Source organism: Tenebrio molitor, chromosome 8 (genome assembly GCF_963966145.1).
Source record: "Tenebrio molitor chromosome 8, icTenMoli1.1, whole genome shotgun sequence".
Taxonomy (NCBI): Eukaryota; Metazoa; Arthropoda; class Insecta; order Coleoptera; family Tenebrionidae; genus Tenebrio; species Tenebrio molitor.
Genome location: NC_091053.1, coordinates 1,928,863 through 1,946,981, shown reverse-complemented (window position 1 = coordinate 1,946,981; position 18,119 = coordinate 1,928,863). Strand labels below are relative to the sequence as shown.

Genomic DNA, 18,119 nt, shown 5'->3' with positions numbered 1-18,119 from the left:
TCACAATATGTATCCAGAATAATGGTTTTTAAAATAAGGCCCACACTAGAATGATTTTTTTTTTTTTGAAAAACGATGATCCAGACAGATTTATCAAGGCTATTTTGAAAGTGCGCTGATTAGATCTCTCAAGATATATTTGCTAATAACTCTGTTATTAATGAACATATTTCATTAAAATTTTCACAGCACATGTCTGAGTAAATGCTCTCTAAGGTAAGTTCAGTAGGAAAAAAAAATATTGTGGAAAAAATAAACTTCACATAGATTTACAACGGTGATTTTGAAGGACTGGTGTTTAGATTTCCCAACGTATATTTGCAGATAATTCTTTTTTTATTCAATATTTTTCCTTCAAATTTTCACAATATGTATCCAGAATAATGGTTTTTAAAATAAGGCCCACGGCCCACATCAGAATGATGTGGCTATTTTGAAAATGCCCTAATTGGAGATCTCCCAATATATTATTGCACATCATCTTTTTCTTATTGAATATTTTTTCTTGAAATTTTCACAATGGAATACTGCTTTATAAAATTACTTCAACACCAGAACGAAACTTTTTGGAAAGGCTGAGTTACAGCCAGATTTACAACGACGATTTTGAAAGAGTGCAACATCTCTCAAAACACATTTGCAAAAACTCTGTTCTTATAATTTCTCTGTATCTGTTCCTTAAACGAGTCTAATATCATAATGCAACTTTCTAGAAAACTTAAAATCCAGACGGGTTGTTATTGATAATTTTACACAATTCCAAAACATATTCGTTGATAACTTTCTTTCATTCCTTATTTTTCTTGGAATTTTTTTCTGTATTTATCTGAGATCCAGGAAAATTCTTCTCAGCATTTCTAGAGCACTGGTGATTAGATCTTGAAAGATACACATCATAATTTCCAATAATTGTCTCTAAAATCTTCGGCGAACATTTTTGGAAAATGTGCTAGTACTCGTTAGATCTGTTAAGAAAGAGTTGTTGTTGTTTTTGTATTTTTTGCGTTTTAATTTGGCATTAACACGCTGCAAATAAGAAAAGTAATTCATTCTTGTGAAAATCGCTTCGCATTCGTAGCCGTTCCCGAATTAGGACCCCTCCGGAGATTTACTCGTTTGTAACGGTTCTTAATGGAGTGTCACATTTGCTCAAAGTTGCAGTTCCTCATTAACTCCATTCGGCCGTCTCGAATTTTTGACAAATTATTCGTGGAAATTAATTAAACGGTCTAGGGAACGGCGACTCGGCCGTTCCTTCCAGGAAACAAAAGAATAAATATCCTCCAGTCGTCCTGTTTGACATGACTTGCAAGCGGTAATCAGAAGTTAGGAGGGAAGTGAAAAGTTCCGACCGGAAATAAAAAGTTTTAAATCGCTTTATAACGCCTGTCGATATTTCAGCAGACCGGAAGGGGACTCGGCATAAATTTGTTGGTCGGTCTGTTTGTCCTGCCCCCGTTCCAGGGTTTCAACAATCAATCAAGGAATATGACGCACGGCAACAGGAAACGATATCGACGCACAAAAATTTACGACCAATCACGATAATCGTTGCGCGCAGTGGCGTAACTAAAAAATAATTACCACTAGTAGTGGGACTTGGATCGATTTGTCCTTACAGGATAAAGGCCGAAGAGGTTTTGTTGTGTTGTCAGGCGAGGAGACTTGGAGACTTGTCAGTCAGAGTCGTTGTTTTTTTTTTAATAAAAATGAGTGTGTCATCGTGTTACGCTACTGGGGGCGGAAGCCGGCGGCTTCATGCGTCGATGGCCGGAGTGGCGGTGCGCACCGGCACACATTTTCGAAATTAGCCACCGAAAGAATCTCGATTCGGTCTAATAAAAGGACAAAACGAACTTCCACTGGAAGTTTTTTAAATCGCGGTCGGGACACTCGTTTCCGGCAGAATGCCTCGGCTGAACATCGCATTTTGTTTGCATTTCAAGGACCATAAACCAACAAACAAGTCGAAGAATCCTCCAGCTACAAAATAACTTTCAAACTGCTATTACTGTTCTTTTTAAAGTATTTAGATACGGCCATTTTGAGAGACTTAACACGGACAAAGTTTATTATCGCGGAGTGTTTTACCTGTACTTGGCAAAATTCTACTTTGCGGAACATGTTTGAGAGAATTCATGCTGAAAGTGGGTGGCTTAGGTCCATTTGTTCCACGGCTGGAGTGGGCGATGCTTTCAGCGGCGCTGTCTTTCAACCAGAGGTCACAATTATTAACGCACACAGTATTTGCCCATTTCGCAAACTTGCAAAAGTCTCCAAACTTGAACGGTAAATATTTGTTTTTTTTTTTAAGTCCGTCAATACAGAGCGAAATTTCCAGTTTGGTAACAACTCCACATTCCACAAATCCAGATTCTTGATTTTTCCTGTGAAATTCGATTCGAAACATCTTCTAGGGGGTGGAAACATTTAGAAAAAATGTATCCATCAGATAACACTGATTTGTGTCAGTCCTACGTGAAAATGATTCCAATAGATTTTGTAGCTTATTAAATTGTGAACAAATTTCGTCAGATGTAAAATTTCGGTAGGATTAATATTATTCAGGATAATGCCGTTAGAATGTTGATTCGTGCCGCGCGACTAAGCGATTTCAAATGTCGCCGTACAGTTGACGCTCTCTGTTACAAAACTGACGGCTACATGTTGAATTTCTGATACTTTGTTGTGTAGTCAATCAAATTGTCTTTAAAACGGTGCAAGAAAAATTGCGATTGCTCAATAATTGCAAAAGTTATAGATTTACAAAGTTGATACTTACTGGTCATGTTTGTAGAAAATACCGCTGTGAGGTTTTTTCTCGGGAACTCCTTCTAATCACTCCAAATTTAAAAAAGCTTCATGAATTCTATTCAGAATTGAATTCTGGTTTAGATGACGTCTCGATAATTATATTATCTCGTATATTTCGGAAGATATAAACGCGCAAAACCAGACAATTTTTTAACAGATTTTATCATATTTTTCAATTAGTTTTTCTTCGTTTATGTTATTATTTAACTGTAATGTATTATCACTTCTCTCTATATATACATCATTCTAGAGAGAATTTAATTCTGAATAGATTTCACCCTACCTTTTTTTAAATTTGGAGTGATAATAAAGAATTGCAGGGCGAAACCTCACAAGAGTAATTTCAATAGATACGACATAAAAATCAAATTTTAATGTCTACAACTTTTGCATTTATTGAGCAATATCAATTTTTTTACCACCGTTTTAAAGATAATTCTATTCTCTACAATGCCATCTAATCTGAAATTAGAAATGTGACCGTCAGTTTAGCAATAGGAAGCTTCAATCTTGCGGCGATATTTAGATAGTTTGGCCGCTAGTCGCGTCGCGCGAATAATCTTTCTAACGGTGCTATCTTGAAAATTATTATTCAAATCGAGATTTTGCGAAGGGACAAATTTGCTCACAATTTAATAAGCTACAGAAAAATTGGGATTGCTTAATAATTGCAAGTCCGTCAATACAGAGCGAAATTTCCAGTTTGGTAACAACTCCACAGAAAAAGTTCTTTTGCCATTTTGGAGATTGAGAGACACAAATCCAGATTCTTGATTTTTCCTGTGAAATTCGATTCGAAACATCTAGGGACTGGAAAAATTTAGAAAAAATGTATCAATCAGATCACACTGATTTGTGTCAGTCTTACGTGAATTTCATCCCAATAGATTTTGTAGCTCATTAAATTGTGAACAAACTTCGTCATGTGTAAAATTTCGGTAGGATTAATGTTATTCAGGATAATGCCGTTAGAATGTTGATTCGCGCGGCGCGACTAAGCGATTTCAAATATCGCCGTACAGTTGACGCTCTCTGTTACAAAACTGACGGCTACATGTTGAATTTCTGATACTTTGTTGTGTAGTCAATCAAATTGTCTTTAAAACGGTGCAAGAAAAATTGCGATTGCTCAATAATTGCAAAAGTTATAGATTTTCAAAGTTGATACTTACTGGTCATGTTTGTAGAAAATACCGCTGTGAGGTTTTTTCTCGGGAACTCCTTCTAATCACTCCAAATTTAAAAGAGCTTCATGAATTCTATTCAGAATTGAATTCTGGTTTAGATGACGCCTCGATAATTATATTATCTCGTATATTTCGGAAGATATAAGCGCGCAAAGCCAGACAATTTTTTAACAGATTTTATCATATTTTTCAATTAGTTTTTCTTCGTTTATGTTATTATTTAACTGTAATGTATTATCACTTCTCTCTATATATACATCATTCTAGAGAGAATTTAATTCTGAATAGATTTCACCCTACCGTTTTTTAAATTTGGAGTGATAATAAAGAATTGCAGGGCGAAACCTCACAAGAGTAATTTCAATAGATACGACATAAAAATCAAATTTTAATGTCTACAACTTTTGCATTTATTGAGCAATATCAATTTTTTTACCACCGTTTTAAAGATAATTCTATTCTCTACAATGCCATCTAATCAGAAATTAGAAATGTGACCGTCAGTTTAGCAATAGGAAGTTTCAATCTTGCGGCGATATTTAGATAGTTTGGCCGCTAGTCGCGTCGCGCGAATAATCTTTCTAACGGTGCTATCTTGAAAATTATTATTCAAATCGAGATTTTGCGAAGGGACAAATTTGCTCACAATTTAATAAGCTACAGAAAAATTGGGATTGCTTAATAATTGCAAGTCCGTCAATACAGAGCGAAATTTCCAGTTTGGTAACAACTCCACATTAAAAGGTTTTTTGCCGCTTTGTAGATTGAGGGACACAAATCCAGATTCTTGATTTTTCCTGTGAAATTCGATTCGAAACATCTAGGGACTGGAAAAATTTAGAAAAAATGTATCAATCAGATCACACTGATTTGTGTCAGTCTTACGTGAAAATCATCCCAATAGATTTTGTAGCTTATTAAATTGTGAACAAATTTCGTCATGTGCAAAATTTCGGTAGGATTAATATTATTCAGGATAATGCCGTTAGAATGTTGATTCGCGCCGCGCGACTAAGCGATTTCCAATGTCGCCGTACAGTTGACGCTCTCTGTTACAAAACTGACGGCTACATGTCCAATTTCTGATACCTCGATATGTAGTGGATAAAATTGTGTTTAAAATGGTGCAAGAAAAATTGGGATTGGTTGATAATTGCAAAAGTTATAGATTTTCAAAATTGATACTTACTGGTCATGTTAGTAGAAAATACCGCTGTGAAGTTTTTTCTCGGGAACTCTTTCTAATCACTCTAAATTTAAAAGAGCTCCATGAATTCTATTGAGAATTGAATTCTGGTTTAAATGACGCCTCGATAATTATGTTGTCTGGAATATTTCGGAAGATATAAGCGCGCAAAACCAGACAATTCTTTAAAAGATTTTATCACATTTTTTAATTAATTTTTCTTTGTTCGACAATATTATTTAACTGTAATGTATCATCACCTCTTTCTATATATACATCATTCTAGAGAGAATTTAATTCTGCATAGATTTCACGGCACCTTTTTTAAATTTGGAGTGATAATAAAGAATTGCAGGGCGAAAACCTCACAAGAGTAATTTCAATAGACACGACATAAAAATCAAATTTTAATGTCTACAACTTTTGTTATTGAGCAATATCAATTTTTCTACGACCGTTTTAAAGCTAATTCTATTCTCTACAATGCCATCTAATCAGAAATTGGAAATGTGACCGTCAGTTTAGCAATAGGAAGTTTCAATCTTGCGGCGATGTTTAGATCGTTGAGCCGCTAGTCGCGTCGCGCGAATAAACTTTCTAACGGTGATATCTTGAAAATTATCATTCAAATCGAGATTTTGCAAAGGAACAAATTTGTTCAGAATTTAATAAGCTACAGAAAGATTGGGATCGACTAATAATTATAAGTATAAAGTTGAGTATTACTTCATCTCTGTTGAAATTATCACTGTGAAGTCTTTTCTCTGCTATTCTTTATTGTGGCTGTATATTTCAAAAAGCTGCCATGACATCTATTGAGAATTGAATGCCCTATAAAATGGTGCATGGATGAAGAAAAATTAATAAAATCGCTCACAATTATCGATGATATCTAAAATAAAATTTAATGATTTCAAATATTTACTATTGAAAATCTCGTAATACCTAATCGCCTTAAATTTGTCAGTAGAAATATTTAAGAGAGTTGTTCTTTGTCAAATTTGTAAAAAAACTTAAAAAAATGTTGGAGTTTGAGCGTTTACAACTTGAGAAATGTTTGAGATAATTTAATTGTCGAGACATAATTTTATCAGGAATTTGATTGTCACTAGGTCGTATGAATTGTTTTGAATTTGGAAAGAGCATAAAGAATTTTGGGGCGGAAAATCTCACCAAGGTGATTTCACAGACGTGACGGATACGTATCAAGTTTGAATGTCTATAACTTTTGCAATTATCAAGCAATTTCAATTTTTCTAGCACAGTCAGAAAGCCGATCTCATTCCTTACAAAACCACATATAACAAATTCACAATCGAATCATCACTTGAGCAATAGGGAGCTTTAACTGAGCGGCGACATTTGGAATCGCTTAGTCGCGTCGCGCGAACAAACCTTCTAACGGCATTATACCGAAAACTATCAGTCCTATTGAAAATTTGCACCTGACAAAATCTGTTCAGAATTTAATAAGCTACAAAAAAGATTAAAACAATTTTCACGTACAACCAACACAAATCAGGGTTATCTGATTAAAACTCTTTTCATGATTCTTCCACCGTTGAGCTGGTCTGGCGGACGAATGGTATGAGGAAAATGAGCGATTTTCATTTCATTTATCGCGTACAAAGTAACGAAAACACTTTTATCTAAAGCAATTCTATAAAGTAGATGTTCATACGATATTCAAAAAGAACTAAGAGTGTTGATAAACTTACACGAATTGAATCTCTTGCCTGAGGAGTACGCGTGCTCTCGCTGTATCAAATTGTGTTGGATTTTCCTTCCTCACTATTACTTTAGTTGATTTTAATTTTGTAACTCGAGGCGAACATTATATTATGTAACTTGCCTCATTTTCTTATTTTCAAACAGCAGCACCGTGCCAAGCAAACATTGTAACATCTGGTAAAATAAAAAAATTTCAAAACATCACTTGCAGCGAGATTCAGTGAAATATAAAATACTCTTTCTAGTTTTTTTTTAATTATTGTATTGTTGCAACCTGCGAGGAAAGTCCCTTGTTTAGAAATTTCGTCGCCGAATGATACATTATTCAGATGATAATTTCTTTGAGGGGCAGAACCCGCGTGGCGGCGTCGGCTATCTCTAGGCTTTAATCTTGGTGATAAAACAGGGCTCCGTTTAGAGCCAGGACGAAGCCCCGAGGCCATGCATCAATACTGTATTAGCGGCAGCAGCTGAGGTCATTAGAGAACTTAGTTAGTCTTAAGGATCTAGTTAAGTACACATTAATGTTGTTTGGACTGTGTAAACGATGTTCGCAATACAGGGACCTCCTGCTTAGAGATTAAGACCGGGAAGCTCGTAACTTGTTAGTGGTAATTCAGTCGGCGGCTGGTCTACGTGTTCTGCCAGACGGTGGCCGAAAACGCCGCCCTCTGCGGCCGCCGTATTATATTTAATGCATCAGAGACGATTTGTGCCATTATTAAACGGCCACTCGACTGGATAATCGCGTCGGCTCTGCTGCGATGCGGTTCTCCGGGGGTTGGGGGCGCTGTCAAAGATGGCGTATCGAAAACCAATCAATCTGCGGATATGAATCGACGGTAAACAGCTGCACCATAAATAGCCGACGGCGATACAACGCCTCACTAATCTCGTCTTCATTAGGTTTTGTTCGGGGCTGAACCTCAAGGAGAGCGATTTACTCCCTCCAGGGTAGATTTAGTTTCATTCGTTTGGGTATTTACAGCTTTCAACCTCTCCAAAGAGACGCCAAAGACACTACTCTTGCAATTATAAAACAAATTTCAATTTGGACACGGGTTGGGCGCCACGTAAACTCGGGTCTCGACCCCCAGTAGCTCGTCTCACAACACTTTTACTCGTCTCGTGTCTCTAGAGCTTTTGGAAATAACATCGGGATATACAGGGTGTAATCGAAATACACGGAATAATTTTAACCACGAGCTACTGGCTTCACGTGGAACTCGGAAAAAATATTTAAAAAATTCTGTGTCAAAAAATAAAACATGATATACAGGGTGTATTTTTAAAATGTGCCGAAATTTTACCTACGAGGTTGTGGGACAACGTAGACGACTAAAAGCAACAATAAAAAATTGTACCTCAAAAATTAAATGTCAAAATATTTTTTGACACAGAATTTTTTAAATATTTTTTCCGAGTTGTACATGAAGCCAGTAGCTCGTGGTTAAAATGATTCCGTGTATTTCGATTACACCCTGTATATCAGAAATAAAAAATGTTTTTGTTGTTTACCTCTTTCCCCGTATATGACCCTGAAGGTGTCGGAATGGAGATGTCCGAAGAACTGTCCGACGATGATGTCCGCGTATCTGCGCACCAGCTCGAGATACTTCTTGTTGTGGTAATCAGTGTAGACCGAATGGGCCGGTGGGAATCCCCTCTGGCGCTCATCCGATCCCGGAGGCATATGTCCGATGAGGTACACCTGCAACAAGCGTGAGTAGTCAGACGGAAAATGTGCGCCACTTAGGAGGGCGCTGATGGGGCGAATTATTTCCGGGAAACGCGAAACTCGCATTTGCTTTTCTTTTAATGGCGACGGAACGATCTGAATAAAATATGATTTGATTCTTTGAGGTGACGGATCGAAGCTGCTTGATAGGCGGGCCGTGTGCGACGACCGTACGGTGACGGTGATGTCACGTGCTACACTATTCTGACAGGTTTTCACCGAGTTGGTATTCAGGGGGGCGAAATATGGAACAAACTGTTCCGGATAGGTTTCCGCCACCTAACGACAACTAACCGAACTTATAATCTAATAGAAAGCACTCGAGAGGAACACTGGCAAGGTCCCACTAATAGAACAAACAATAAACATGTCCGAGGAGCTCTTCCTGAGTTAAATTAACACAAAAACTACTGCATCCAAGAATCATTTTTATATCGATTTGTGTTGGTTCTACGCAAAAATGACTCGAATACTTTTTGTAGCTTATTAAATCCTGAACAAATTTCGTCATGTGGAAAATTTCGATAGGATTCATATTATTCAGGATAATGCCGTTAGAAAGTTTATTCGCGCGACGCGACTAAGCGATTTCAAATGTCGCCGCACAGTTGACGCTCTCTGTTACTAAACTGACCGCTACATGTTTAATTTCTAATATATCGTTGGGTACTGGATAAAATTGTCTTTAAAATGGCGCAAGAAAAATTGGGATTGCTCGATAATTGCAAAAGTTATGGATGTTCAAAGTTGATACTTATTTATCATATTTGTAGAAAATACCGCTGTGAAGTTTTTTCTCGAGAACTCCTTCTAATCACTCCAAATTTAAAAGAACTCCATGAATTTTATTCAGAATTGAATTCTGGTTTAAATGACGCCTCGATAATTATATTGTTTCGAATATTTCGGAAGTTTTAAGCGCGCAAAGCCATACAATTTTTTAAAAGATTTTATCACAATTTTCAATTATTTTTTCTTTGTTCGACAATATTATTTAACTGTAATGTATCATCACCTCTTTCTATGTATACATTATTCTAAAGAAAATTTAATTCTGAATAGATTTCACGGCACCTTTTTTAAATTTGGAGTGATAATAAAGAATTGCAGGGCGAAAACCTCACAAGAGTAATTTCAATAGACACGACATAAAAATCAAATTTTAATGTCTACAACTTTTGCAGTTATTAAGCAATATCAATTTTTTTACCAGCGTTTTAAAGATAATAGGAAGCTTCAACCTTGCGGCGATATTTAGATCGTTTAGCCACTAGTCGCGTAGCGCGAATAAACTTTCTAAGGGTGATATCTTGAAATTTATTATTCAAACCAAGATTTTGTAAAGGAACAAATTTGTTCACAATTTAATAAGCTACAGAAAAATTGGGATTGCTTAATAATTGAAAAAGTCATAGACGACTAAAGTTAATAATTATGTCATGTCTGTTGAAAATATCCCTGTGAGGTCTTTTCTCCGCAATTTTTTATTGTGGCTGTATATTTTAAAAAGCTGCCATGAAATCTATTTTGAATTGAATTCCCTATAAAATGGTGCATAGATGAGAATGGTGATAAATTTCAGTCAAATAATACTGTTGATTGTAATAATATTGTTCCGGCGAAGGTATTCAAAAGAAGAAAAATTAATAAAATCGCTCACAATTATCGATGATATTTAAAATAAAATTTATTGATTTCAAATATTTACTATTGAAAATCGCGTAATACCTAATCGCCTTTAATTCGTCGGTAGAAAAGTATAAGTGAGTTGTTCTTTGTCAGATTTGTAAAAACACTTAAAAAATATGTTTGAGTTTGGGCGTTCACAACTTGAAAAATATTTGAGATAATTGAATTATCGAAACATGATTTAATCAGGAATTCAATTGTCACTAGATCGTATGAATTGTTTTGAATTTGGAATGTGCATAAAGAATTTATGGGCGAAAACCTCACCGAGGTGATTTCACAGACGTGACAGATACGTATCAAGTTTGAATGTCTATAACTTTTGCAATTATCAAACGATTTCAATTTTTCTGGCACCATTATAAAGACAATTTCATTCCCTACAAACTTCCATACAACAAATTAAAAATCTAATCATCACTTGAGCAATAGGAAGCTTTAACTGTGCGGCGACATTTGGAATCGCTTAGTCGCGTCGCGCGAACAAACCTTCTAACGGCATTATCCTGAAAATTATTAGTCCCACTTAAAATTTGTCTCTGACAAAACTTGTTTAGAACTTAATAAACTACAGAAACATTGGGATTGCTTAAAAATTCCCAAAGTCATGGACGTCTAAATGTGACTATTACATCACGTCTGTTGAAATTATCACTGTGAGGTCTTTTCTCGGCAATTCTTTATTGTGGCTGTATATTTTAAAAAGCTGCTATGAAATCTATTGAGAATTGAATTCCCTATAAAATTGTGCATAGACGAGAATGGTGATAAATTACAGTCAAATAATATTGATGATTGTGATAATATTGTTCCGGCGAAGGTATTCAAAAGAATAAAAATTAATAAAATCGATCACAATTATCGATGACATCTAAAATAAAATTTAATAATTTCAAATATTTACTATTGAAAATCGCGTAATACCTAATCGCCTTTAATTCATCGGTAGAAAAGTATAAGTGAGTTGTTCTTTGTCAAATTTGTAAAAACACTTAAAAAATATGTTTGAGTTTGGACGTTCCCAACTTGAAAAATATTTGAGATAATTGAATTATCGAAACATCATTTAATCAGGAATTCAATTGTCACTAGATCGTATGAATTGTTTTGAATTTGGAATGTGCATAAAGAATTTCTGGGCGAAAACCTCACCGAGGTGATTTCACAGACGTGACAGATACGTATCAAGTTTGAATGTCTATAACTTTTGCAATTATCAAACGATGTCAATTTTTCTTGTACCTTTATAAAGACAATTTTCTTCCCTACAAAACCACAAACAACAAATTCGAAATCTAATCATCACTTGAGCAATAGGGAGCTTTAACTGTGCGGCGACATTTAGAATCGCTTAGTCGCGTCGCGCGAACAAACTTTCTAACGGCATTATCCTGAAAGCTATTAGTCCCACTTAAAATTTGTCTCTGACAAAACTTGTTTAGAACTTAATAAACTACAGAAACATTGGGATTGCTTAAAAATTGCCAAAGTCATGGACATCTAAATGTGACTATTACATCACGTCTGTTGAAATTATCACTGTGGGGTCTTTTCTCGGCAATTCTTTATTGTGGCTGTATATTTTAAAAAGCTGCCGTGAAATCTATTGAGAATTGAATTCCCTATAAAATTGTGCATAGACGAGAATGGTGATAAATTACAGTCAAATAATATTGATGATTGTGATAATATTGTTCCGGCGAAGGTATTCAAAAGAAGAAAAAATTAATAAAATCGATGACAATTATCGATGATATCTAAAATCAAATTTAATAATTTCAAATATTTACTATTGAAAATCTCGTAATACCTAATCGCCTTTAATTTGTCGATAGAAATGTTTAAGAGAGTTGTTCTTTGTCAAATTTGTAAAAACACTTAAAAAATATGTTGGAGTTTGGGCGTTCACAACTTGAGAAATATTTGAGATATTAGAATTATCGAAACATCATTTAATCAAGAATTTAATTGTCACTAGATCGTATGAATTGTTTTGAATTTGGAATGAGCATAAAGAATTTCTGGGCGAAAACCTCACCGAGGTGATTTCACAGACGTGACAGATACGTATCAAGTTTGAATGTCTATAACTTTTGCAATTATCAAACGATTTGAATTTTTCTGGCACCATTATAAAGACAATTTCATTCTCTACAAACTTCTGTACAACAAATTAAAAATCTAATCATCACTTGAGCAATAGGAAGCTTTAACTGTGCGGCGACATTTAGAATCGCTTAGTCGCGTCGCGCGAACAAACCTTCTAACGGCATTATCCTGAAAATTATTAGTCCCACTTAAAATTTGTCTCTGACAAAACTTGTTTAGAACTTAATAAACTACAGAAACATTGGGATTGCTTAAAAATTGCCAAAGTCATGGACATCTAAATGTGACTATTACATCACGTCTGTTGAAATTATCACTGTGGGGTCTTTTCTCGGCAATTCTTTATTGTGGCTGTATATTTTAAAAAGCTGCTATGAAATCTATTGAGAATTGAATTCCCTATAAAATTGTGCATAGATGAGAATGGTGATAAATTACAGTCAAATAATGCTGATGATTGTGGTAATATTGTTCCGGCGAAGGTATTCAAAAGAATAAAAATTTACAAAATCGATGACAATTATCGATGACATCTAAAATAAAATTTAATGATTTCAAATATTTACTCTTGAAAATCGCGTAATACCTAATCGCCTTTAATTCGTCGGTAGAAAAGTTTAAGTGAGTTGTTCTTTGTCAAATTTGTAAAAACACTTAAAAAATATGTTTGAGTTTGGGCGTTCACAACTTGAGAAATATTTGAGATAATTGAATGATCGAAACATCACTTGATCAGGAATTTAATTGTCACTTGATCGTATGAATTGTTTTGAATTTGGAATGTGGATAAAGAATTTCTGGGCGAAAACTTCACCGAGGTGATTTCACAGACGTGACAGATACGTATCAAGTTTGAATGTCTATAACTTTTGCAATTATCAAACGATTTGAATTTTTCTGGCACCATTATAAAGACAATTTCATTCCCTACAAACTTCCATACAACAAATTAAAAATCTAATCATCACTTGAACAATAGGAAGCTTTAACTGTGCGGCGACATTTAGAATCGCTTAGTCGCGTCGCGCGAACAAACATTTTGACGGCATTATCCTGAAAACTATTAGTCCTACTTAAAATTTGCCTGTGACAAAACTTGTTCAGAACTTAATAAACAGCAGAAACATTGGGATTGCTTAAAAATTGCGAAAGTCATGGACGTCTAAAGTTGACTATTACGTCATGTCTGTTGAAATTATCACTGTGGGGTCTTTTCTTGGCAATTCTTTATTGTGTCTGTATATTTTAAAAAGCTGCCATGATATCTATTGAGAATTGAATTCCCTATAAAATGGTGCATAGAAGAGAATGGTGATAAATTAGTCAAATAATACTGATGATTGTGATAATATTATTCCGGCGAAGGTATTCAAAAGAAGAAAAAATTAGTAAAATCGATGACAATTATCGATGATATCTAAAATCAAATTTAATAATTTCAAATATTTACTATTGAAAATCTCGTAATACCTAATCGCCTTTAATTTGTCGGTAGAAATATTTAAGAGAGTTGTTCTTTGTCAAATTTGTAAAAACAGTTAAAAAATATGTTTGAGTTTGGGCGTTCACAACTTGAGAAATATTTGAGATAATTAAATTATCGAAACATCATTTAATCAAGAATTTAATTGTCACTTGATGGTATGAATTGTTTTGAATTTGGAATGTGCATAAAGAATTTCTGGGCGAAAACCTCACCGAGGTGATTTCACAGACGTGACAGATACGTATCAAGTTTGAATGTCTATAACTTTTGCAATTATCAAACGATTTCAATTTTTCTTGTACCGTCATAAAGACAATTTTATTCCCTACAAAACCACAGATAACAAATTCCAAATCTAATCGTCACTTGAGCAATAGGAAGCTTTAACTGTGCGGCGACATTTGGAATCGCTTAGTCGCGTCGCGCGAACAAAATTTCAAACGGGATTATTCCGCAAACTATTAGTCCTACTTAAAAAATATTGACACAATTTTCACATAAGGCCACTTGAAGTCAGAGTTATCTGATTAAAACCCTTCTTCTTAGACTGAAAAAATCAGAAATATTCACTTGTTCTATTTAAAGTGTTCTCTCTTTGCAACACACTATTCCACTGATTACCATTTCATTTCATCCCTGTCAAACTCCGAACAATTTTCAGTATTGTGAGACGTGCTACAATTTACGACAAATTTGCAGAGAGCAAGGAAACGTTACCTTTAAAAAAATATCAAGTAGCGCTGAAAATTTTCCGCTCTTAAATTACAAAAAACAAAAGGGGAGAGTTAATTGCACTCAACAGCTCTGCTAAAAAAGGATAAAAAAAAATTGTAAAGGGTCTCGACTTGAGTCTTCAGTCTCCCAATCTAATTAGTACTTGGGAAGAGAATGAAGTAAGTCGCCGATCGCGATTCTTGTGTAAAACTACTTCTTGGAGGCAGCGTTTTATTTGTCCCAGTCGTAATTTCTCCGAGATAGATTCATAAATGTGAAACGGAAAGCAATATCTATCGTTGCGGTCGGCCATCACATTTATGCTTGTGCCTGGTTCGGTCCAGATCAATATGGACGGGCCACAAAGGACCTGTTCGTTGCACAGCTTGTGATTACTGGATCCCAGCCAAGCGAGAAAAAGTGCTAATCACCACATCTCATAAAAGAAATCACCATCCGAAATCTCGACCCGCACACTCAAGGTCTTTCAATTGATGGCCGAAATTCAACATTTTCCAAACGACTTGTCCACTTGTTGATCGATTATAACACCGGTGCCAAGAACAAAGAATTTTTCCACACGAATTAAGGAGATAAGTTGGAATGATAGTGCAAGATGTGAACGTCGCGATGTTATCGCTAACGTCTTTTACGAGGGAGCGAAAAACCGGGGGATGCAGGAGTTGTATGAAGTACTTAAGAAGTTTTGATTGCATGAATGGCGAGATAACGGTGTTGTTGGATGAAATTTATTGTTTAACAAGACTTTAACAGTTAATTAATACACCGGAGATGAGGAGGGAGTGGAGTGACATCCAAAAAAAAAAAACAAGATTCATTTGTGACGTAAAAAATAAATTAAGATATTAAAATTAATTTTTGAAGTGAAAACTGAATTCGTTTCATGCGACACGCTAAAATCGTTCGCGACACGCTAAAATCGTTCGCAACACGCAAAAATCGTTCGCACTATAAAATTATTTTTTTTTTGATTAATAAATTGTTTTGTGTTGTTAGCTTCGACCTGTCAGAAGTTTGTTTCATTTGATGTAGGGTTTAAAGTCGCAGCACTAATTAGCGTTATTATGAATAGATGCAAAGTAGGTCACAACACTTGAAATGGAGAAAAGCTAATACAGCCCCGTCGCGTTCGAACTTGTGAAGTTTCTCGAACGCACATGTTTCAAATCTCGCCCGGAGCAAGTCGTGCCCTTCAAATAGAAAATACCTTCATTAAGTTTCGTGAATGAAGTCGTCGAATAAATGGTTGTTGTTCGTCGCCCGGGTCGAAGAATCTGCATCTAAGAAATCGCCGTTGGCGTTTTCGAGAGTAGGCCCGGAGTGACGTGCGTCCAAATCCGGAACTTATCTGCACGGAACATTCCCTTTAAGTCTTGAGTGGAGAGTTTAAGTTTGAGTGAGGCGTTCAGTAACACGAGCCGAAATCCTCGGCGAGGAATTCATAGTGAGGCCTTCAGAATGACAAATTGGACATTCACGAAATCCAGACAAATCCCCTTATGTCTTACACGAACTGACATAAAAATAACTATGGAAAGTCTTTACGGCGGTGGCGCATCTAAAATGATCAGCACCCTTTTAAAAAATGGCCGGCGTGCAAAATTGCGACGCCATCACGACGACGACAGCGCTGTTAAAGTAATCCCCTTGACGCAACGTTTTTGCTAATATGGGTGGCACATGCTGACAGATAATAAAGCCTGCCAGACAAGTATTGTAGACGGGTTTTTGTCCTTTTTAATTACTTGATAATAACAAAAATGAGTTAATAAAATTCGTAATTCATCAATTTTTACATTTTCCTAAGTTACTGAAAAAGTCTCGTGTGAATACTTTTGCGCAGTGGAATGTTACACAGCGGAATGCAACAGATAATGAGTGATTGAATTTCCACGAAAATAATTTTCCTTTGGTGGAGATTTTCCGATAACGCGGTAACCGTGATTGCATTTTTTAAATTCTTCTGTTGCATACAGTAATCCAATCTAGACAAGATTTTCCTGTGCTTTTGAATGTGAAAAATCTTGGAAATTTATTCTACAGAACTTTTATTTATAGTGCATTGTCTCATTTGAAGCTTTTCCATGACAGATATTTTATTTACATTTCATTAAAACCGCTCGGCGCCTCCACCATTCTTGTAAAATAAATTTCCAAACTCTTTCAATTGGGGAAAGAAAAACACTTTTTCTTATGAGTAATAGAGCAGGAAGGCGAGATTTTGGAAAAGACTTGGGGAGTAGTGGCTGACACTGGAATGTAGAAGTTTCACGCTTATCTCTTGTTGTCAACAGAAAAAGTTAAGATTAGGGTGTTTCCAGACTCCGTTTAAAATGTTTTGCACAAAGGGTTCAGTCGTAAGGATTTTTTTTTACTAAAAATGGTGATATCTGTGTTACTGATTGAGATAGATTTGCTTCGGAACTCTCTTTTTAAACAGCGCTAGCTAAGAATTTAATAAATGTGTTTTGTAAAAATGGTGGAGGCGCCGGGATAGTTTTGATTAAAAATAATAATATCTGCGTTACTGTTTGACTAAGATTAAATTTTAATCAAAAGACTGTGATTGATTGAAAGAATGATGAAGAATCGAATGTAAAACGCCGCAAGACTCTCTGCCTAGCGTTAATCAAGGAAATGGAGAAATTGTTTAGAAAAAGTGGTGGAGGCGCAGGGATCGCGTCACTAAAATAGGGATAACTCCGTTATTGCTTGAGCTAGATACAATGTAAAAACTGTGTTTTATTGATTTAATTCTGACGAATCGAAAGGAAAAAACTGCACGACACTATCCCTAGGGATAGTTAAGATAACGAAAAATATGTTCGGCAAAAATCGCACCTGGATATTTTCACTAGAAATAACAATATCTCCAGTACCGTTTGAACTACAAACATTTGAAAACTTGTCTTTTATAGATTCAATTATGACGAATAGAACGCCATAAACTGCAAAATTGTGTCTCTAATGACGGCCTAAGAAAATTGAAAAATGTTTTGCAAAAATGGTGGAGGCGCCGGAATAGTGTCTCTAAAATCGGGATATCTCCGTTATTGCTTGAGTTATATTAAATGTAAAAACTGTGTTTTATTGATTTAATTATGACGAATTTAATGCAAGAAACTGCACTAAACTCTCTCTTGTGATAGTTAAGAAAACGAAAATTATGTTTCATCAAAAATCGCTCCTAGATATTTTCACTAGAAACAATGGTATCTCCAGTACCGTTTGAACCAGAAAAATTTCAAAATTTGTCTTTGATAGATTCAATTATGACGAATAGAATGCAATAAACTGCACTATTATATTTATTATAATGATTTAAGAAAATTGAAAAATGATTTGAAAAAATGGTGGAGGCGCCGGGATAGCGTTACTAAAATCGGGATATCTCCGTTCGTGTTTGAGCTAGTTCAAATCTAGTCATTGTGATTTATAGATTTA

The 18,119-nt window shown here is 35.3% G+C and overlaps 1 protein-coding gene across 1 annotated transcript in view; it reads right to left on the bottom strand.

Annotated features, from left to right (window-relative positions):
• LOC138136767 (acid sphingomyelinase-like phosphodiesterase 3b) overlaps nt 1-18,119 on the bottom strand; it is a 161,310-nt gene that overhangs the window by 12,495 nt on the left and 130,696 nt on the right. Inside the window, exon 6 of the mRNA XM_069056065.1 lies at nt 8,437-8,629. Coding sequence (XP_068912166.1) covers nt 8,437-8,629 — 193 coding nt within the window. The remainder of the gene's footprint in view (nt 1-8,436; nt 8,630-18,119) is intronic.